Genomic DNA, 23,650 nt, shown 5'->3' on the forward strand with positions numbered 1-23,650 from the left:
ATGTACTTCAAAATGGGCAAAGATAGTAACTGTAAGCAAAAGAATTCCATAGCCAATGATCCTTACGGCAAAACGCTCACTGGCCAAAAGATTGTATCTGATTCTATACCTGGGAGTGTCCAAATGGCCAGTATCAACAACTTTCAAAGGATTGGCTTTGTTTTCATAGCATACAACACGTTACTGGTTAAAAGATTTTTACGTGTGTGTGTGTGTGTGTGTGTGTGTGTGTGTGTATATATATATATATATGTATATATATATATGTATATATATATATATATAATATTTTTTGCTCTGTATTTGCTTCTCTCTTGAAGTATATACAGTGGCATGCATTTCTTACTAATGGATGGTTATGCCTTAATTGGAAGTAATACAACAATTTTGCAAATGCAAACAAAACTATTTCAGCCATTTTCCCTCTTTTAAATAGTTCATGATAACTGCATTGGAAAAGTTTTGACTTACCCTTTTCTGCTTTAGTGGGCCAATGTGCTTTGTGGCATCAGTTTATTAAAAAAGACGTGTTAGGAAGGGAATTATCAGTTTATGGCACTCACCAAGCTCTTACTCTAACCACCTAACTTCTGCAGGTCAGAAAGGATTTTCTAATTGTTTCTTTGAAGTATCATTGCTCTTCCACTTTATGTGTAAAATTAAATCTTTCTGGGGGGTATCAGACTAAATTAATTGGCATTGCTAACAAGGTTAGTCCAACATTTTTAGTTAATTATTTACAGGATGCTTTTAAACCTAGAATTACTGGCATCCAAACTATAGATCAGGGTGGCCAAACTTACCGACCCTCCGAGACTTCCTTCAGAAGTTCAAGAGCCAGGGTGCATCTGCTGAGTCTTGGGGCTTCAGCCCCCTGGGAGGCACATGATGGGGTTCAGGGCTTCAGCCCCGCTCCTGCTAAAGCTCCAAGCCCTGGCAAGTGCCTCCCATGGGGATGAAGCCCTGAGACCCACCCCACTGCGCAGAAGCCCCTACCCCAGCACCCTGCTGCAAGGTAGAGGTCCCGAACTTCCACCCTCCCCCAAGTCTGATAGGTGGAGAATGGGGGGCGGGGTGGGAGTGGGGCTTCGTGAGCAGAACTTTAATGGAAAAAGAGCCACAGTTTCGCCACCCGTGCTATAGAGAATCTGAAAATATTATACACTTTAGATGAAAAGAGATGTTAACTGCAGGTTCCACTTTTAGGTCTGAAAGAGGGGGAGGGCATATGGTTTAAATAAAAGACCCAATACAAGACCCTTCAACTTAGACTTCTGCCACCAGACATTCCTAGCAAGTGTGAACTGATAGTTCAGTGTTTGTTTCATAACAGTGCTTAATTACATTAATATTTTAAAACTAAAATACAGTATAGGAATATTGAATTTTTTCAGGTAAGCACTTTTTCTCTGTTCTTCTATGTATGTTATATGTATCAATACCACCACATAAAACATTGTAATCCACATTTTCAAGTAATATCAGATGGAATTTACTGCTTTCTTTTTCTTCATAGTCAATAAAAGTATTTTATGGAAAGTGGTCATTGTCTCTTTAAATATAAATGTTTTCATAGATGTTGCGTAACAGTCTCACTGTACCTTCAATTACAGTTTAACAAGAAACCAGAACATATCATCGAAATCTGTTAAGGAAAATACAGATATAAGTGAGCAAGCAATAAGTAGATGATGTAGTAAACATAAAACCTTTTCTGCCACCATTTCAAAAATCCTAGCTAGAAGATATTAGAACTGTGCAGAAGAGTTCCATTATACAAGTAGAAATTATACATTTCTCTCCTGGTTGTGGTGGACTGGCAAAATGAAACTGATGACTTTTAAACTAGAATTGTACCTATTGCTTCATGAAAAACTTTCACATCCATTTTCTTGCATTTAATTGGGATTTAAAAATTGAGGGAAAATGGGAAGATGTCCATTAGAGAGATTCATCAAAATACTATAGTATCTGAAGTATTATCAGGTGGCAGTTCCAGGTTATTCCAGTAGGAGTTTACTGTGTTTCACTGTATCATCCCTAAATATAGTCTGAATGGCTCTCACACACACATTAGCACTTTTCATCTGTAGATCGCAAAGCAATTTTCCAAGGAGGGTAAGTACAATCATCCCTATTTTACAGATGGGAAAAGCACAAAGAAGATATATGACTTTTCGAAGGTCACACATTGAGTTAGTGGCTGAGCTGGAATAGAGCCTAGGTCTCCTGACTCCTACCCCTGCGCCCTATCTGCTGGACTATGCTGCCACATATCATGCTTCCTTTCTATTACATTTTACTTCACCAGGTGCTACAGTGACCAGATGTCCCGATTTTATAGGGACAGTCCTGATTTCTGGGTCTTTTTCTTATATAGGCTCCTATTACCCCCCACCCGCTGTCCCAGTTTTTCACACTTGCTGTCTGGTCACCCTACCAGGTGCATAAATCTAAAGGAGGAAAACAAATCGGTTAAAAATGATATGTCGGAACACTTTGTGTTCAGTGGAAACACTTGCATTTTTTCTGTATGATCACTTTTTGGTGATTCATGGATTTTTGGTTCTCTTTGTTGGAAAGCGGGACATCAGTTGGATCACTTAGGCCGTGCTGCTGCAGTGTGGCAGGACTGATTTAATTATCCTTCAATCATCCGTGAAAAGATGGGTGTCAAATTTGACCTTGAATCTGTAGTGAAGGTGATTACTGGATCTTTTTTTATTTGTATTATTTTAGTGACAAAGGGCCCTACTCATGGACTAGGATCTCAGTGTGCTAGATGCTTATTTTATTGGTCTTTTTGAATTTATAAACACATGTTTTGCTGCAACACAACACCATTACTCCCTCTTTTTTTTTTTGGTCCTCCTTAATTGATGGGGGGAAATTGCTCCTTTGCTTTGTCATATCACCCCTTTTACATACTTATGATACTGTCTCCCCCTTCAGGTTTTTTACATTTTACTTTGGACTGAATGTAGTTACTTTCTTCAAAAGGCTCACTTTAGTTGCTCCGTGTACTGTATCCAATTTGTGTTTTTTCTTAAAATCCAGTGTCTAAAGCTGACACAGTTCTCCTGCTGAGTTCTGAGTGGAACTGAAATGACTCTTCTGATTTATTTTTTTATATATACATACTAACTCCCACAATACCATCCTGTGTAGCAATTGCATTTATTTTATTTTTGCAACTATGTTGTATTGACTTCATGATAATACTCCCCCAAACTCTTCTCTGTGCCCCTACTACTTGACCTCAGTTTTCTCCCACCCTATATGTAATTTTGTTCTTGCCCCACTAAACTTGCTTCATTTTGGTTTCTTAATATAGTATTTTTTAACTCTTGTCTTTTGTATTGTCTGTCAATATTAATGTATTCACACATCCATCTGCCATGTTGATAATGAAAACAGCAAATAGTAATGGAACCAGAATGGACATCAGTGGAACTCCACTCAGTACCTTCTCCAAACCTGACACTGAAACTCCTGCTATCAGAGGATTAATAATTGCTGATTGATAGTTTTTATCCACTTCTACATCTCTGATTCAAAGTTCTATAGTTTTCCTGTGAGAATGTGACATGAAATCCTGTCAAATACCTAATTAATTTAAAGTAGATGCATTTTAATGAAAAAGCAATCTCTTCTGTCCCCGTAGAAAACATTGCATAAATGTTGGCATATCGATTTGATTAATTACAATGGTAAATATTTTTTCTGAAAATGTGGAAGAATACAGATTCTTCCCACACTACTTATAGTGCACTAAAATATCTGAATATCAGACTTCTGGAAAGATAAATCTTTACAACAATAGGTGTATCCTGTATGTAGAAATAGACTCTTTCATCTCAGCAGATATATTAAAGACAGTGGAAGAAGATGGCACAAATATTCATAATAGAAAAAGAAGACTGTTCCATTCAGCAAGTATATTTTAACCTACTTCATCAGTGCATACTTTAAAACCGAGAACAGAACTCCAGTGGCAGTTTTGAATTATCAAATGTGCTACAAGTGAGAGTTTAATTTGAGCTTGCAATAATGAAAGTAAGAGTAACATATCTTGGTCTATACGAATAAAAAAAAAGTATTGTAAAAGATGTACATAAGGAGTAGAAGGACAAGCATATGGGGAAATGAGCATTTAGTGTATCCTGTATTTCTATGGCCACAGTTTAACAAAATCAGCAGCTGGACTTCAAACATATAGTGGGATAAACACCTTTTATAGATATAGAGATAGATATAAAACTAATCAATCATTCAAATATACCTACTAAATTCATTTTGTTAAATTAGTTAACAGCACTTTTAAAATGCCTTACCACATGAAAACCAGTTGTTAGGGATTAGTTGGAGAATGGGGTCAACATTTTCAAACCTTGGTTCCCCAAATTAGACACTTCAAGTGATATTTGAATGTCTACATGGAAGCTGTCTGATCTTTAGAAGTGCTGGTCACTCATAAATCCCTTTGAATTCAAGTTTCTGCAAGTGCTAAGCACCTTTCAAAATCAGACCACTTCTGGATCTAAGAGTAACTTTTTGATCTGGGTTTATGAAAATTTATGTCAATGAGATGCTAGCATAGTTTTGATTACAAACTTTTAAAAAATTCCTATTGTGCTGAAATTTGGAATATATGATCATTGAAAGGCAAGGATTATGTACAATTTGATATGAACTGTTAAATTACAATATCAAAACAGATAATCATGGATTAGGACGATTATCAAGCTCTAGACAGATCTGATTTATTGAGGTAAATACTTAAAATACATTTTATAAAGTTTTTGAATGCTATTAGTTTTTTGACTAGAGCTGATTGAACTATTTGTTTCAAATATTTTGTTACAATTTTTGACCCTTTTTTTTTTTTTAGTTAATGAGTAGTTTGCAAACAGATCTTAATTTCTGCTTCACCAAGTAGTTATACTGGATATTTTCCATCCTATGAGGATTTTTTTTTTAAACAAGTAAATTATTCAGTGTTTTTTAATTTGAGCTGTAACCAGTCACTTAAGTCACAAGGCATTGCCTCTACTCCTGATTAGATAACTGAAACTTTAAAGACAAAAGAAGAGCAAACTCCTAATAAGGATTTTTGGACAAATAGAAGTTAGTGAAACTTTCAGGATTTGTCAACATTTACATGACTACATAATAGTCATCTGAATACTTGCAAATAAGAAATTGACCCCTCAATTCATAGTGAACCAAACTCAACATTTATATCCACAAACATTCACAAATCGGGTATTTTCCTATTTCACTAGCTCTACTTTTGAAAGATGCAGTTATAAGTGATAGTGAGATAAATTCAGGGATTTGCTTGGTTAAGGATTCAATCTATCTAATAAACTTTATAATTAATTTTAAATGGGGCTAAAATGGTCTCTTGCTAGATTCCTGATACCCAGACTCATCAGAACTGCTGCAGCTGACTTTAAGCAGTTGAGTGCAAGATAGGTTGTTTTTGGACAGACCGAAGATTTCTAAGGTCTTTTCCCAAGAGAATGCTTTATGTTTAGTTTCAACCTACCTGATCCCCATCCCGCCTCAATACTCATGTTATCTTTTTTCCACTAGAAAATTCAGATTCTCTGCAAGTCCCAGTGTCTTCCAGTGCAGCTTGCCTCTCTTTTCCTATGACTGATTTATGTTTATTTTAAGTTTATCTCATTTAAAATAAAATTATGGCAGAGGGGGAAGAAAACTGGCAGTATTTGTGAAACGCTAAATTCAGGTCTGAGTAATATTCCTATGACACGGAATTCACATAAATGGAGCACAGTATTTATTACAAAAATCAAAATAAAGGAATGTTTACAATAATGGGTCAAACACCATCCCCAGTTTAAAAAAAATTAACATCTAAACTGTGGGACTTTAACTCTCCATATTGTACAATCAATTGGATTTGATGTAGCTCATGCAGACTGGTATGTTAGGAGCCATGTTCTCACAAACAAGAGGTGTTACATACCATACAAGCTGCAATACTTGAGAAAACTGGGTGAGTTCATGAATCAAGGCATGTAGGTTTGTCTGAATTTATTCTATAAAACATTTAAATTCTAGTAGAAGAGAACACTGTTTTTCAATATACGTAAACCTAGGCTGAGGACCACTTCCAGTAGCTAACCAATTATTTTAAGCCGGGATAGGCAACCTATGGCACGTGTGCCGAAGGCAGCATGCGAGCTGATTTTCAGTGACACTCACACTGCCCAGGTCCTGGCCACCAGTCCAGGGGGCTCTGCATTTGAATTTAATTTTAAACGAAGCTTAAACATTTTAAAAACCTTATTTACTTCACATACAACAATAGTTTAGTTTTCTATTATAGACCTATAGAAAGAGGCCTTCTAAAAACGTTAAAATGTATGACTGGCACGCGAAACCTTAAATTAGAGTGAATAAATGAAGACTCGGCACAGCACTTCTGAAAGGTTGCTGACCCCTTTTTTAAGCAATCACTGTAGAGTAGCCTCAAGATTTTCGTTACAATTTTTTCTTTTTAATAAAGACCACTTTTAGTGGGCAACCAATTTTTGCAGGTTGCTTAGGTATTCACTTAAAACAGATTCACCGTACATTTACCAGTTGCCCTCAGAAGTATTCAGAGTTTTTAGATTAGTGCCGTTTCCCCCACAATTGACAGCAAACTCATGATATGATTTTAAATTCTCTTGCTTTAATGTTTAAATCTTAGCAGTCATGTCCTTTGAGGAATGCCTGCCTCCATACAGTTATGATAAGCATGAGAGCTTCAGTTGTTGCTGAAGGATTAATGTTTGACAAAATGGTTAGTTAGTCTGAAGCCTAGGAATATCACACAGGGTAATTTTGAAAATAATGAAAGCAAAATATAAAATTTTCCATGAGTGGGTGTGATGTGTGGACAACAGTATCAGTTAACTGAAATAAGCAACATCTATCTCAGTAGAAGACTTAATGGAGAATCTCATCAGCGCAAGAAAAAGAGGCAAGAGTTTGAAGAAAACTGTTCCCCTGCTACATTTGAAGAACAAAATTAGAAATGTAAAACTGTAGTGCCATCATAAGAAGCTGTTTTAAATATATTAGATTACATTAGTCCTATTATACAGACAACTGTTCTGGAAAGACTGTTGGTGGTGGGGAGCTGGGCTTAAAATATAATCACAGAGCTTTCTAGATTTTTACGCCATTATGTTACTTGTGGAAAAACTTTTCAGTTTGTTACAGTACACAGACAAAAATCTGAATGCTTGTATAGATTACATCTGTAACCAGAGGCATGTTAATGGGTTTGTTCATTGCCCACCATCCTGTGTTCACTTGATTAACCTCCCCAAGTATCATTGGAAGTTGCGTGGGAGGGGAGAATGGAATTAAATAAAATAGTGTGAAACAGTCCCTATGAACACCCTTCAAAAATGTCTTTCTCTATATCCTAAAATCTTCTTGTCAGTTTAGCAAGTGCTTTCCTAATGACCTGATCCTGAAACTTTTACTTAGGTGAGTAATCCTATTAATTTAATGAGACTACTCACCTATGTAAGAGCTGGAGCACCATGCCCTAAATGGTTAACATTCAGTTATGGAAGGTTGAACATCACATTGTCCTCTGTTCTGCGAGACCCATACTCCTGTTTGTCCATTTATCTCACAAGCATCTTAAAGCTTTCTTCCATGTCACCCCATCTTGGAATGCTCTCTCCAAACTGATCCATATATCCATTTACCCTCTCCTCAAGATAAGACGGTTACTCACCTGTAGTAACTGGTGTTCTTCGAGATGTGTTGCTCCTATCCATTCCATGTAGGTGTGCGCGCCGCGCGTGCACGGCTCTCCGGAACATTTTTACCCTAGCAACTCCGGCGGGCCGGCTGGCGCCCCCTGGAGTGGCGCCGTCAAGGCGCCCCTTATACACCTCAGCCGGCCCGTCCGCTCCTCAGTTCCTTCTTGCCGGCTATTCCGACAGTGGGGAAGGAGGGCGGGTCTGGAATGGATAGGAGCAACACATCTCGAAGAACACCAGTTACTACAGGTGAGTAACCGTCTTTTCTTCTTCGAGTGATTGCTCCTATGCATTCCATGTAGGTGATTCCCAAGCCTTACCTAGGCGGTGGGGTCGGAATGAGACGTGGCGGAGTGTAGCACCGCAGAGCCGAAGGCTGCGTCGTCTCGGGACTGCTGCACCAACGCATAATGGGAAGCGAAGGTGTGGACGGAAGACCAGGTGGCCGCTCGACAGATGTCCTGGATGGGAACGTGGGCCAGGAAGGCGGCTGACGAGGCGTGCGCCCTTGTCGAGTGTGCGGTGAGCCGGCACGGTGGGGGGACTCGAGCAAGTTCGTAGCACGCCCGTATGCAGGATGTCACCCAGGAAGAAATCCGTTGAGATGAAACAGGCTCGCCTTTCATGCGCTCCGCAATTGCGACAAAGAGCTGGGAGGAACGCCGGAAGGACTTAGTTCGGTCAATGTAAAAGGCGAGGGCCCTACGGACGTCGAGGGTGTGGAGCTGCTGCTCACGAGGTGAGGCGTGCGGGCTTTGGAAAGAAGGACCGGGAGGAAGATCTCCTGATTAAGATGAAAGGCCGACACCACCTTTGGGAGGAAGGCCGGATGTGGCCGAAGCTGCACTTTGTCCGCGTGGAAGACGGTATATGGGGGACCCGCCGTCAGGGCGCGGAGTTCGGATACTCGTCTGGCGGATGTGATTGCCACGAGGAAGGCCGTCTTCCAGGTGAGATGGAGGAGGGAGCAGGAGGCCATGGGCTCGAAGGGCGGGCGCATCAGCTGGGTGAGAGCCAGGTTCAGATCCCACGTAGGAGCCGGCGGCCGCACTTGCGGGTAGAGGCGGTCCAACCCTTGAGGAAGCGGGCAACCATGGGGTTGGAAAACACGGAGCGACCATCTACAGCAGGCCGGAAGGCCGAAAGCGCCGCCAGGTGTACCCTCAGGGACGAGATCGCGAGACCTTGGCCTTTCAGGTACCAGAGGTAGTCAAGGACCGTCTGGAGAGGGGTCGAGAAGGGGTTAAGACCTTGGCTGATCGCACCAAAGGGCAAAGCGTTTCCACTTTGCCAGGTAGGTAGAGCGTGTGGACGGTTTTCTGCTTTCAAGGAGAACTTGCTGCACCGCCGCAGAACAGGTCCTCTCCGCGTCGGTCAACCACTCAGGAACCAGGCTGTAAGATGCAGCGACTGCAGGTTCGGGTGACAAAGCCTGCCGAGGTCCTGAGAGATGAGATCCGGCCATAACGTAGAGGAATGGGATCCCGGATCGATAGCTCGAGGAGCAGGGTATACCAGTGCTGCCTCGGCCAGGCCGGAGCGACGAGTATGACGCGGGCCTTGTCCCTCCGTAGCTTGAGCAGTACTCGGTGGACTATAGCGGGAACGGCGGGAAGGCGTATAGAAGGGGACCCGTCCAGGACATGAGGAACGCCATCGGAGATGGAGTCCGGAGCCCGACCCTGGTACGAACAGAACCTGTGGCACTTCCTGTTGGTCCTGGAGGCAAACAGGTCTATTTGGGGAAATCCCCACCTTTGGAAGATGGTGTGGGCTACGTCGGGGCGAAGGGACCACTCGTGGGCAGCGAAAGACCGGCTCAGACGGTCGGCCAGCGTGTTCTGCACCCCTGGTAGAAAGAACGCTTCGAGGCGAATCGAGTGGGTTACACACAGGTCCCATAGGAGCATCGCCTCCTTGCACAGCGGGGAGGATCGGGCCCCGCCTCTGTTTGTTCAGATAGAAACATGGCTGCCGTGTTGTCCGTGTATACCGCGACGCAGCGGGGTCCCGGAGGTGTGCAAGAAAGGCGAGACAAGCCAAGCGGATCGCTCTCAATTCCCTGACGTTGATGTGCAGGGAGAGCTCCTGGGCCGACCAGAGGCCCTGAGTGTGCAGGTCTCCCATGTGAGCCCCCCATCCAAGCGCCGAGGCGTCTGTGGTCAGGGTGACCGACGGCGAGGGGGGGGGCGAAACGGAAACCCCGGCGCAGACCACCTCCTGATGCAGCCACCAGGTGAGCGTCTGGAGAGTGGGGTCCGAGACCGTGACCACCAGATCTAGAGGGTCGCGGTGGGGCCGGTACACCGAAGTCAGCCACATCTGGAACGGACGGAGCCTCAGCCTCGCGTTCGCGGTCACAAAGGTGCACGCAGCCATGTGGCCCAGCAGGCGAAGGCAGGACCGGGCCGTCGTGGAAGGGAAGGCTTGTAAGCTGCGAATGAGCGAGACCATTGTCTCGTGTTGAGAACGAGGGGAGGCAGGCCCTGGCGAGGGTGGAGTCGAGGACTGCTCCTATGAACTCCAATCGCTGTGTCGGCAGTAATTGGGACTTCTCGGCATTGACGAGGAGGCCGAGAGACCGGAACAGGTGCAGTATCTCTGACACCTGGGCTGTCACCAGTTCTTGAGATCGCCACACGGATCAGCCAGTCGTCGAGATAGGGGTATACGTGGATTCTGCGACGACGGAGAGTTGCGGCCACGACCGCCATGCCACTTGGTGAACACCCTCGGGGCAGTGGAGAGGCCAAAGGGTAACACCGCAAACTGGTAGTGGGTCGCGTTGACCATGAAGCGCAGGAAGCGTCTGTGGGGGGGGTAAATCGCCACATGAAAGTAAGCGTCTTTCATGTCGAGGGCGGCAAACCAGTCTCCCGGATCCAAGGAAGGGATAATGGACCCCAAGGTTACCATCCGAAACTTGAGCTTGCAGAGGTATCTGTTCAGCTCCCGGAGGTCCAAGATGGGACGAAGACCTCCTTTCGCCTTGGGGATGAGGAAATATCTGGAGTAGAATCCCCTGCCCCGCCTGCAGGGAGGCACCTCCTCGATAGCACCCACGCTCAACAGAGCCTGCACCTCCTGTATGAGGACTTGCTCGTGAGAGGGGTCCCTGAAGAGGGACGGGGAAGGTGGGGGGGGGGGGGGGGGGCGAAAGAAACTGTAGGCGGTAGCCGTGCTGGATGGTGCTGAGGACCCAGCTGTCCGATGTTATAGCAGACCACGCCGGAAGGAAGCGGGCAAGGCGATTGGAAAACAAAAGGGGTGGATCCTGGGGGGAGAGTGATGGGCCGTCCTCGGGCGTCCCGTCAAAAGGCCGGCTTTTGGCCTTGCGGAGCCTTGGACGAGTTCTGCGCCTGGTTGCGCCGCCCCCCTGACGGTCTACGGCGGAAGGGGGCCGGTCGGCGGTTGTTAAACGGCCGAGACCTGGCCTGGTTGAAGGGACGGTAGGGCTGTTGGCGGAACGAACGCCTCTGCGTGGCCGGCGTGTGCATACCCAGAGTTCGTATCGCAACCCTCCCATCCTTTAGGGACTGGATTCTGGCATCCGTTTTCTCAGGAAAACAGCCCCTTCGTGTCAAACGGGAGGTCCTGGAGGGTGTACTGGACCTCAGGTGGGAGGGTGGAAGATTGTAGCCACGCAATGCGGCGCATCGTCACCCCCGGATGCTACCGTTCGAGCCCCTGAGTCTGCTGCGTCTACGGCCGCTTTGATCAGTGTTCTGGAGGCTAAACTTGCCCTCCTCCAGCAGCGCTGAGAATTCAGGGCGGGATTCCGGAGGGGTTAGCTCCGTGAACTTCGCAAGGCACCCCAAGATATTAAAAGTGTATCTGGATAAGAGGGCCATCTGGTTGGCGACACGGAGTTGGAGGCCTCCCGCCGAATAGATTTTACGCCCTAATAAGTCCATGCGCCGGCGTCCTTCGCCTTCGGCGCAGCGGCAGGTTGACCGTGTCGTTCGCGGTCATTGACCGATTGGACCACCAGCGAGTCCGGGGTGGGGTGGACGTACAAGTATTCGTAGCCCTGGGGCGGGACGGAATACTTCCTTTCGACGCTCGCGCCGTGGGTGGCAACGGAGGAGGGCGACTGCCAGATAGTGGCACTGTTCTTCTGAATGGTGCGAATGAACGGGGGAGCGCCACTCTGACAGGGGCGTCATCTCCCACAACGTCCGTAATCGGGGTCCTAGACTTCTTGCACCTCCTCTATGGGGCAAGTTAATGGCCTTTGCCACCCTTCGGAGAAGGTCCTGGTGTTGCCCTGAGGTCAATGGGCGGGGGTCCGATGGCGAGGCCCCCGCTACCGCCTCATCTGGAGAGGACGACGAGGAGTGGCCCGGGAGCACCTCCTCCTGCTGGTGCTCGCCCCACCTGGTGATCTGGCCGCAGCGAGTCCTGGCCCAAAGAAGGGTCGTGGGGCGGCGGCTTGCGTCGGTGGGGACGGGGGGGCTCGACTAACGGTGGCCACCGGTACCGATGGTGCCGAGCCGGCTGCCTGGGTGGCAGGGGAGGCCCCCTGTTTCATATTGCGCCAGGGCACCCAATGTCCCCAATACTGGGGTCCCATGATCCGGGGGAACGGAACCGGCTCTGAAAATCCACCGCACTGCCTTGGGGTGAGGCTACAGAGGGTTCCCTGGAGGGCCAGGGTGGAGCCGTGGCGATGCCTGGGCGGGCGTCCAGCGCCGGCGTGAGACGATCCTCCGGTGCCGAGGGTCGGTGCCGGGAGTCTCGGGGGTCCAGTGGCGAGCGGGACCTGTGCTGCGCACGGTGCCGGGAGCCGAGATCTCCGGTGCCGGAGCCAGATCTACGGCGTCGGGAGCTGGATCTCCGGTGCCAAGAAGGGGAGCGGCGGCGGCGGGGGAGCTCGACCGGCGACGTCGGGAGCTCGACCGGCGGGTGCCGGGAACCGGACCTCGAGCGGGATCTGCGGCGCCTCGAACGGCTGCGCGAGTCCCGATGTCCGCGGTGCCTGGACGCGGACCTGCTGCGGTGCCGGTGACTTCGTGACCGGGACCTGGAGCGCCGCCGGGAGTACGACCGGCCCCGCGATGGAGAGCGGGCGGTGCCGGGACTGCGACCGGTGCCGGGATGCTGAGCGGCGTCGCGATGGCGATTTACGGCGGGATGGGGAGCGGTGCCTCGGTGACCTTCGCCGGGAGATAGACCGGGATCGAGACCGGATTCTGGAGCCACGGTCGCCACGGTCGCCCCGGAGATGAGGGGCGCACCATCGCTGGCTTGCCGAGGGACTTGAATGTCCGCACCAGTGGTGCCGGCGGCTGATATGACGGGGCCGTCGCCTCGATCAGCTCTCTTGCCGTCGCGAACGCCTCCGGCGTCGACGGGATCCTCAGCTCCTCCTCGGTGGGCACCGGGGGAGCTGGGCGGAACCGGACTCGACGGGCCAGGCGGCGCCGGAGTCAACGGTGCGGTGCACTTAGCGTGCAACTGCCTCAGCCTGCACCGTTTTCGTCGGAGGCGGCTGGGCTGACGGCTTTCGCTGCTGTTTTGCGGCAGCCGTCTTCGGCGCCTTGTGCTTCCTCCCGGGGAGAGGGAGCGGTGCCGGGTCTTTGGTGCCGGCTCGGTGCCGGAGCGGCTCGGTGCAGTCGGAGCGCTGCTTGTCGAGGCGGTTTTCGGTGCCGCTGGAGCTGGCGCCGGAGGTTGGAGCGCAGACTCCATCAGTAAGTGCTTCAGCCTTAGAGTCTCTCTCTTTCCTCGTACGAGGTTTAAAGGCTATGCAGATAGGAGCACTTATCTGTCCGATGCGACTCTCCGAGGCAGCGGAGGCAAGAGTCGTGCGGGTCGCTAACCGGCATAGGCCGCTGGCAAGCCGCACAGGGCTTGAAACCCGGTGCTCCGGGCATAAGCCCGCACCGGGGCGGAAGAAGAGGGGCAAACCCTCTAATTCCGTATACTATTGACACTATTAACACTAAATATATATATATAACTACAACAAGAACTGAACTAACTACTAAAACTATCTACACTAGAACTATGGAGAAACACTAGGGTTGTGGAGGTAAGGGAGCACTCCACTGTTCCAACTGGCCGTCACGGGCGGGAAGAAGGAACTGAGGAGCGGACGGGCCGGCTGAGGTGTATAAGGGGCGCCTTGACGGCGCCACTCCAGGGGGCGCCAGCCGGCCCGCCGGAGTTGCTAGGGTAAAAATGTTCCGGAGAGCCGTGCACGCGCGGCGCGCACACCTACATGGAATGCATAGGAGCAATCACTCGAAGAAGAACTATTTTTACTATGAAGCCTACAGGAAATTGCCCACAGGTAATGCTATGAAGAAGCCCATTAGAGATTATTAATAGTTACATATATTAAAATTACTTGCAATCAAATTGTGCAATGGCTAATTTATGTTCACACACGATTTTCTGATACTCTTGTCCTGCCTCTCCTGTCCCCTTTTTAGCGTGTGCTGCATTCACTTGTCTTCTCTTAAATTAGATTGTAAACCCTTTGGGACAGTGACTTTGTCTTGTTATGTGTTTGTACAACACCAGCATAATGGGATCCCAATCCCAATAGGTACTGTCATAATACAGCTAAAACACTAACAATCCAGGCATTAATGACTGAAGCACATATGTACAATGTATAGGCTCCAGATTATTCATACCTACCCTCTGTCTGAAAGTCTTTATCTAATAAACTGAACTTATGTTCCTAATTGTGCTCTAATTATTTAAACATATCTGGAGCTGGCTCAGTGATCCAGATAATTGGTGTCTTACTGTATAACGTGCAAAGGGATGTTCCACAGTACAGATCATATTTCTGGTAGAATTTTCAAATCAGTTTTTTAAATCTTTTATACCTCCACGAATACCAAACTTCATCTCTACTTTACCCTTAACTTATCTGATAGGGCTTGGTATGATATGCTAGTAAACCTCCAGCTTCCCTGCTTTTATTACACTTTTCTTTTTAAAAAATAGCTTCATCTTTAAAATGAGCTGAAATTATCATAAAGAATTTTCAACAAGGAAATTATTTTAGTACTGTTACTATTTACTTATTAAACACATCCCAGCTAAGTTTTTGAAGCTAATCTAATACCAGTACTCTAACAAAAATAAACAGCTTTAAGAGTATGATTATCATTTAGAGTCAAAAAAATGTGGACCTATCTTAATATTTATATAGTCCCTCTTTCTCTTTGATGATTTACTATGCTAGTTACATAAGCCTTTTTGTTAAGCATTTTTCTTTGAAGCTAAACAAAATGTTGACTTCTTTTAAAAAATGTGCTTTTAAAGACACAGTTACCATATTCTCAATGTACTATAGAAAATAGTTTGGAAATATTCAAGTGGCATGAGCTAAATGTTTTAATAATAATTCTTTGCATTTTTTATTGTTACTTAGGTGTTCTGAATGCATGTATTATTACAGCAGGCTTTCCACATTTTATCTATCCATTAGTTACAGTATATTTACTGATAACTTATTTGATTTTTTAACCATTGCAATAGCATGTTAGCTTTGAGAAGTGAACAAGGTACACTAGTCTGAAAAAAGAATATTTAATGAAGTATGTTTCCAACACAGAGATCTGATTTTTTTATGTTAATAAGGAAGTCACTATTTTAGTACCGCCACCTATTGCTAGTTTTTTCAATTAAAATATTTCACAAGAAAAGTATCAGAGAATATATTTTTAACTGAAATATCCTATAATGTACTTCCTTTTTTAAAAAAAAGACTAGTGAAAAATCTGACATAACTACATATAGTGCAATTCAAACAGAAGTTGCACACTACCTGTATTGATCGTGTGTATTTTCTCTGTTGTGTGCTTTCAGTGCTGTTGTAGATCAATCGGTTACTGCTTTAAGGATAAATAACTACCTTCTAACACAATCTTGTTTGTCTTCCAGGTCTTGAATCATCACGTCCAAATTTAATTCTTGGATTAGTGATTTGTCAAAAAGGTAAACGTCCTGCAACTGTGCTGGAGTCAGACAAGATGGAAGAAAAGCGCAGCAGAATTCAAATACAGGAAGAAACTGAAGTATCAGTGTACCCTAAAGGCCTTATTGCTTCTCAGCAAGAAAAGAAACCTTCAAAATACACACTTTATTCTGGAGAAACAGCTGTAAGTACAACGCCACCTGTATCTCCCCCACCACCACCACCGCTTCCCATTCAAGAACCATCTACAATAACACCATCGGTGTTAAAAATACTGTCATCGATTAAAACAGGAACCACAACAACTATGATACTGCCAGTTCCAACTTCAGCAACAGCAACAGTCACTGGCACAACTTCATCTTCTACAACTTCGTGTTCTTCAAAAACAGCCACACCCCTTGAGCACATCTTGCAGACTCTTTTTGGAAAAAAGAAAGCTTTTGAGTCTGTTACTAAGGACTCTGAAACTGTTCAGTTTTCAAACCAGGAAGCTCAAGTTACAATAGATGGAGTGTCAGCTGCTCCTTTATTAGATCCAATTGTACAGCAGTTTGGGCAGATGTCTAAAGATAAAATTATAGAAGAGGAAGAAGATGACAGACCATATGATCCTGAAGAAGAGTATGAGCCAGACAGAGCTTTTGAAATACAGACTGGTGAAAGTGAAAAACTCTATGATCTTGAAAAGCCTTGTGAAACATCTGAACAAGAGGATGAGGCCTATGATCCAGAAGATGAAACGATCTTAGAAGAAGCAAAAGTTACTGTTGATGATTTACCTAATAAAATGTATGCAGATGTGAAAAGCAATGCTGTGGAAACATCCGCCCCATATGTGCCTGATGTGTCTGCTCCCTCATCCTTGGTAGAACAGCAAAAAATGTTGGATGAATTAAACAAACAAATAGAAGAACAGAAAAGACAACTGGAAGAACAAGAAGAAGCCCTCAGACAACAAAGAGCAGCTGTTGGTGTTTCAATGGCTCACTTTTCAGTGTCTGATGCTTTAATGTCACCTCCACCAAAATCATCCATAACAAAGTCTGACTTATTCCAGCAGGAACAACAAATTACAGAAAAATCAGATTTACCTTCATCATCAAATCAGCAAGCACAAGCACTAAACCAGGGCTCTGATCTGAGACAGAGTAGAGATCCTCGACAGGCTAGAAGGATGGCAACAGAGAATAATGACAGTGCTGATTCTCGGATAAAGCCACAAATAGTACACAATGAGACACCTACAAAAGAAGTTATTCCAGCCAATTATCCAGGTTCATTACAGACTTCACTTGACAAGGAAGATAAAACATTAATTTCTGCTACCCAGGCTGGGTATAGTGAGGATAAGTGGGTACCAGGTGAAAAAGTGGCTACACTCTCTGAACAAGATGCACCTAATGTCAAGTTTGAAAACACTGCTAAAGTTCATCTGGAAAGTGTGAATCAAACAGCTTCTGGAGAAACTTCCACATCCAAGCCTTTACGTAAAGTACTGCTTCCAACACCTCCCAGTACATCTTTTCAGCCCAATTTCCCTACACCAAATGATGGTCAGTCTTTGCAAGATTTGCATAAAGTACCTTGGTCAAATGAGTCACAAGACGCTAATTCTCCATCAGTAGGAAGAGATTCTTTTTCAAATCCAATCTTTACACCTCAGGAAAAGATAGCTGGTCACTTTGAACCCGAAAGAAGTCTCTCTTCAGTACAGTACGAAGATCAAAGAAATTCTCAGTCCCGTCAGTTTGCAGAACAAACTGAATCTCCAGCTGTTCAAAGTGAGGGAGAAAAAGGAGCTCTCCCTCAAAACTTTGAAGAAAACCGAGGAGGGCCTCCATTTCCTTTGTCTGGGCAAAAAGGAGGGCTTCCACCACTGATGTTTGGTGCATCTGTGGGACCTCATGGACCCAATTTTATTGGGCAGAGAGGACCAGCACCACAGTTTTCAGAAGAGCATGGTGGTTCTCCAAATAATGATGGAGAAAGAGGACCTCCACCTGGTAGATTTGGAGGACAAAAAGGACCTATTCCTTCATTATTTTCTACACAACATGGACCACCTCCTCTTTTTGGCGACAATAGGGGCCCTTCACCTTCCTATCTTGGTGTTCCAAGAGGAATGTCGCCATCTCAGTTTGAAGATCGTAGGGAACCTCACATGGAACAAAGAGACTTCCCAGATTCCCAATATAATGAAATGATTAGGCCTCCTGGACAATTTGAAGGACCAGAACCACCCCAATTTATGGGAAATAGGGGGCCTTCACCTTTTCATTTTGGAGGTCAAAGAAGACCACCACCATCTCAATTTAAAGGACAGAGAGGAGGCCCTCCACCACCTCAGTTTGGAGGGCCAAGATGTCCACCACCTTGTCATTTTGGAGGATCAAGAGGCCCTCATCCAAATCAATTTGAAGGACAAAGAGGTCCAGCTCCAAGTCACATACCAGGGCCCAGGGGACTTTTGCCACCGCCTTTTGAAGAACGGAGAGGGAGTCCACCACCCAGATTTCCAAACCAGAGAGGGCCAGCCCCACCTCATTTTGGTGGACCAAGAGGAACTACACCTGCATTATTTCCAGAACAAAATGAACCTCCCCCTTCTAGATTTCATTTTCAAGGGCAACCTCCACAAGGTATGAAACCAACCCCTAGACCACTCCTGGAACTTCCAAGTCATCCACCGCAACACAGGAAGGAGATGTGGGATGAAGCAGGACCATCTGCCTCACTTCCTAATCTTTCAGGGCAAGGACCTGAGTCAGAAGCACAATGGCCGGTGTCCGACTTCCGAGAGGGCAAAAATACTGAATTTAGAGGTCAGACTTTTGAAGGGAGGCAGAGGGAGAGGTATGAAGGAGGAAATAAAGAAAAGGTATTAGATCAGCCAGAAAGTCAGCAGTCAGAGAATCGACAAAGCAGAGGGTTTGAAGAAAGACGACGAGATCGGGAATATGGCAGACCTTGGGAAAGAGATCATGGCAGAAACTGGAATAGAGACAGGGAAAGGGACTGGGGGAGAGACAGAGACAAAGACTGGGATAAAAACAGAGAGAGAAACCAAAACAAAGATAGGGAGAAAGATTTGGAGCGGGCAAAAGAATGGGAAAGAAACAGAGACCGAGAGCGAGCCAGAACCAGAGAGAGAGATTCCCACAGAAGACGTGATAGGGACAGATCAAGAAGCAGGGACAGGGATCGTGACAGAGATAAAGTCCGAGATCAAAGCAGGGAGAAAGAAAGAGATCGAGAAAGGGATAGAGACCGGGACAGAGACAGAGGAAAAGATCGTAAAGACCGAAGTAAAAGTAGGGAAAGTGGTAAAGATTTGAAGCCCGAACCAGAGCAGGAAACTCAAAAGCCAGCAGAAACAGAAGTTGCTTCATCTTCCACTAATCAGACATAGAAACAATTCATAATTAATTGTACCCGATAAATAACGATTAATTTTTCGCACAAAAAAAGAAGCAAGAACTCGAGGTCTCCTGTATATACTGTATATTCTCATCTTTACAAGAATGCCCTTGTAAAGCCAGCCTTATAAAATGTGTTGTCAAATTAAAACAGTTTTTTAACAACTGTGAATGAGAGAATATTCAAACAGATAAGAAGCAAGAACATACTGGACTTTAACTTGCAGCATTTTGTGCATAATGTTTTTCTTACAAAAATTCACAGCGTTAAGAGTTACAAGATTTTCTTTTTTCTACTTACACCTTTATCTTAAAATTTCCATTTACAATTAATACAGAAATGGAAAAAGTCTACAAAGAGCATATTGCTTTTTAAGATTACAAAGTTATGTTTTCCAGTAACTTGAATTGTAATTTTATAAGAGAATCTAATCAAAACCTTAGGAGCCATACCTTTACATCTCATTTATGTAATATTTTGGTGTAAAAAGTTGTTTCTACAGCACATGCTTTACAACAGGAGTCTGATATTGTTGTCTTGTGATCTTACAATGGATGGGTTGTGTGTATTTAAGAAATGGCTGCAAAAGAACAGTGTTATTACTTATTTGTAACTGACAGAGTATTTGAACATGAAATAACTAGTTTAAAAGTGCACTATCTTCCTTTTGATATAAAGGTATTTTGAGTTATGGAATCCAGCTGTTGAGAGTTCAACCAAGAAACACAGGCTTCTACATAAATAACTTTTTTTTCATGAGGCTGCAAGGTTTTAAATGTTGCATTTTTACAAAAATATAATTAAAGAAAATATAACACCTCTGTATCCAGTGGAACTCTGAAGTTTTAAAAATATCATACATTGGCAAATAATTAAAATTTGTAAATGAATAAACTGGTAAACCAAAGGAATGGAAAATAAGCTGGTTAAATATACTACTAACGCTATTATTTTGGTTATGCTGATTCTTTCAAAGCATTTTGTTTGCAGAATGTTTCTATTTAGAGGTTTAAGGATTTTCTCCACTTTTTCTGTAATTTATTGACAAGAAGTATTTTGCTCCCGAACTAAAATGTCAGTGCTTTTTGGCAATCCATAATAATGTTGATGGTGTATTTAAAAGTTGGCCACTGAAAATAAACATTTGTATAAAGCTTGAAATGGAAAAGGTGATATTAGTTTAATGCGATAGCTTGAGGGAAAGTGTTTCACTGTGCAATACAGCATACTGCTACTTTTCATGTATTCTTCAAGTACATAATTCTGAAGTGTGAAACAGAAAACCCTGCTAATTTATTTGAACTTGTACATTTGCAGTTGGGTGAATATTTTGATATTTTTATAAAATAGTTTTGCAAATGTAAAATCAGATTCCTATTAACATTTGCATCTTGAAGCCTACATTATAAGTGGCACTATTCCATATACATCACTACAGATTTTACACTTTATATTGGTGCATCTTTGAACTCCTTAAATATCAAGGACTCAGCTGATTTAAATGATGGGTTGTATTCTAAACTGGTAGTCAAAATGATAAAATGCAGAAAGAGGTGGTATTAAATGCAAACATCTACTATGATGTAAGATTTTTTTTCTTTTTCTTTTTACTGGGATGTTTCTAATTTAAAGACATACATAAAAGTATGCAAAAATCAAGTGTGTTTGTTCAGGTTTACTTGATAGAAATTTCTGTAAATTGTATTTTATATTGCAAAATATATCACTGTACATTAAAATGTGGGACTTCACAGGTTTTTGTTACTGTAAGTAGAATAAACATCTACAGAGATTTGTTGTCTTTTTCTGAAATCCATGCACATATTTTAGTTATCATTACTACTTTTTAACAAGACAAAGAGTATTACAATTTGAGAGGCTTCAGAGAAGAAGAATGGCATGCGAAACAGTTGCTGAGCAATGGTGAATGTTTTGCTAATCAGATTGCTCAATTTCTTTACCATTCTGAACAAGGATGGTGCTTTCAAAACAAAACAATTTATTTAACAACTGACATTAACTGTAATGGTTCTGAAAGACAAGTAAGATCTTTATTTTGCTTGTTTATGATTTTTTAAAAATTAGTCATTCAAAAACATTTTCTAGGGTGGTCCAGATTTTTTATTTGTTATGAGGTTGTCATTTGCAGTGCATACATCAGCAGAACTAATGAGAAATTTCTTCGATAAACAGCTCCCCTGCTCTCAGCCTTTGCAGAGATGGAAGGGGGAAAATTCATCCCATTCACGAAGAACGCCTTCTGTGATTTGGAAGCAGGTGGAGTGACTCTACAAGGGACTTGTGTACTTCTCGTGTGCTAGGATCGTGGTCTCCATAGTAATGTCAAATTGGCTCCTGCAAATGTTCATGCTGGGATTTGGTCAAGCTAGGGCCTAGTAGGTCTGTACTTACATAGAGCCAGTAGCCAGGAAACGGCATCAGCGGCATTGACAAAATTGGTGGTGGTTCCATTTCATAAGCATAGCCGTGTTCACTCGGTGGTGAGCCAGACTTGAATTCTGCTGCAAGATAAGCTGTCTAGATTTCAAAATCAGGGCCTGAAAGAATGACAACTTTTAGCTTGATTCAGATAAACTCTAAAAACAACACTTAGTTTTTATCATACAAGTGTAGGACTGGAAGGGACCTCAGTAGGTCATCTAGTCCAATCCGTTGTACTGAGGCAGAAAAATATCTATATCAGAGGTGCTCAAACTGGTCCAGTGGTCCGCGAGCTCCATTCAGGTGGTCCGCGGATAGTTCCCTCTGAGATGTGTGCCTGGGTGGCTGCACACAAGAGAATGAAGGGCCACCCACCTAATTAGTGGAGCTGCGCAGGTGTGGCTCCACTAATTAGGTGCCTGGACCCTGGAGAAGACACACATACAGTGAGGTGGTGGTCTTGGGGAGAATAGGGGGCAGGTAGGAGGCTGCAGTGGGATGAGAAAAGCGGGTGGGGGGAATTTGGGATGTGCAGGGCTGCAGCGGCCAGAGAAAGGTGACTCCCCAACTCCAGGGCTGCGGTTGCCGGGGAGAGATGGCCTTCCTTCCCCGCCTCAGCTCTGTGGCTGCTGTGGCAGGGGAGAGACCCCCTCCTTCCCAGCTCGGGGGCTGTGGCAGTGGGATAGAGAGGGAGTGACCCCCCTCTTTCCCAGAAGAAAAATTACATCTGAAAATCAAGAGTAATGCTGCTTATGCATAGGAAATAAATTGGGTTGTTGAGCTCAGAGTGACCAGTACTAGGTAACCCATTTGTTGTGTGACAGGACAGCATCCTCAAAGATCTTTAGATCTCACACAAAGGTATTTGGCATGATTTTGAAAAGATTTTTAGTGACTTTAGGAGCACAAATCTTATTGAAAGTCAATGTGATTTGGGCTTCTCGATCACTTAATGCTTTTGAATATCATGCCTACTCAGTCTTGACATTGTGCTGTGTAGATATAACTTCTTCCTAATTGGACCAATTCCTCCATAATTAAAGAACAAAATTTGCTCCATCCTAGTTGCAAGAGTTTAAACCTGCATAAACTCTATTGCCTTCATCTGAGTTATTTTGCATTTAGGCCATTCTACCCCAGAGCAAAAGTTGGCCTTGGCATTTCCTCCCAGCCCAAGTTCTGTGGTATCTTGATTGCGCTGGGGTAGTTTCCCCTGTACTCACCATTATTTCAACCTAGTCAAACACTATTGGGATGTTTTTATGTGATGATATGAAGTAGTGACAGAAATTGCATGTTTATGCAGCATACCCATCCAGGGCCATCTTACTACATCTCCCTCTCTCCTGTTTCTGTTCTTTGGATTTATTTCCCTTGTTCCTGTGAGAAGATGGGAATGACTTGAGTAAGGTCATACAGCTGGCCAGTGGCAGAGCTGGGCACAGAAGAGCCTTGTTCTCCCTTCCAGGCTGATACGCTGGGAGTAGGATTCCTTGAAGGGAAATGTCTAGGAGGGAGAGGGAAATGGTGTGGGGGTGCTTATGGGAGGAGTTGGGGAAGGGGGGAGTTTATTTGGAGGACTGAGTGAGTGTAACTGTCTGCCAAGAATGAAGAGTGGGGGGGGGGTTTCCTGGGGGAATGGGGGAGGGGAGTTGGTCTCAAGGTGAGTGTGTAGGGGGTATTTTGGGGCGGGGGGGAGAGATGATCCAGGAGTGTTTAGGGTTAAAAGTTTCATTTTTTAGGGAAAACACCAAGGCCAGCTGTAGGTGGGGGGAGGGGTGAAGATACTGCACATAGGGGGGTGTAAGGTGGGGAGATGGTCCCTGAGGGCGGGTGGGGGAGAGGAGGTAGTTCGGGGTGGTGTGTGTGTGGGGGTGTAGGGTGACCTGACAGCAAGTGTGAAAAATCGGGAGGGGGGGTAATAGGAGCCTATGTAAGAAAAAGACCCAAAAATCAGGACTGTCCCTATAAAATCGGGCCATCTGGTCACCCTGGTGTGTGTGTGTGGGAGGGGGGGGGTGTTTCTGACAGGCCTGGGAGAAGCTGCTCTGGGGCT

General features: G+C 44.6%; 1 protein-coding gene across 5 annotated transcripts in view; it reads left to right on the plus strand.

Moving 5' to 3' along the window:
- DIDO1 (death inducer-obliterator 1) overlaps positions 1-20,944 on the plus strand; it is a 102,578-nt gene extending 81,634 nt beyond the window's left edge. For all 5 annotated transcript variants that reach the window (XM_044986372.1, XM_044986371.1, XM_044986373.1 and 2 more), the window contains one exon: positions 15,699-20,944. In XM_044986372.1, the coding sequence (XP_044842307.1) occupies positions 15,699-19,144 (3,446 nt within the window). In that variant the 3' untranslated portion in view covers positions 19,145-20,944. The remainder of the gene's footprint in view (positions 1-15,698) is intronic.
- The last annotated feature ends 2,706 nt before the right edge of the window (positions 20,945-23,650 follow it).

Source organism: Mauremys mutica, chromosome 13 (genome assembly GCF_020497125.1).
Source record: "Mauremys mutica isolate MM-2020 ecotype Southern chromosome 13, ASM2049712v1, whole genome shotgun sequence".
NCBI lineage: Eukaryota > Metazoa > Chordata > Testudines > Geoemydidae > Mauremys > Mauremys mutica.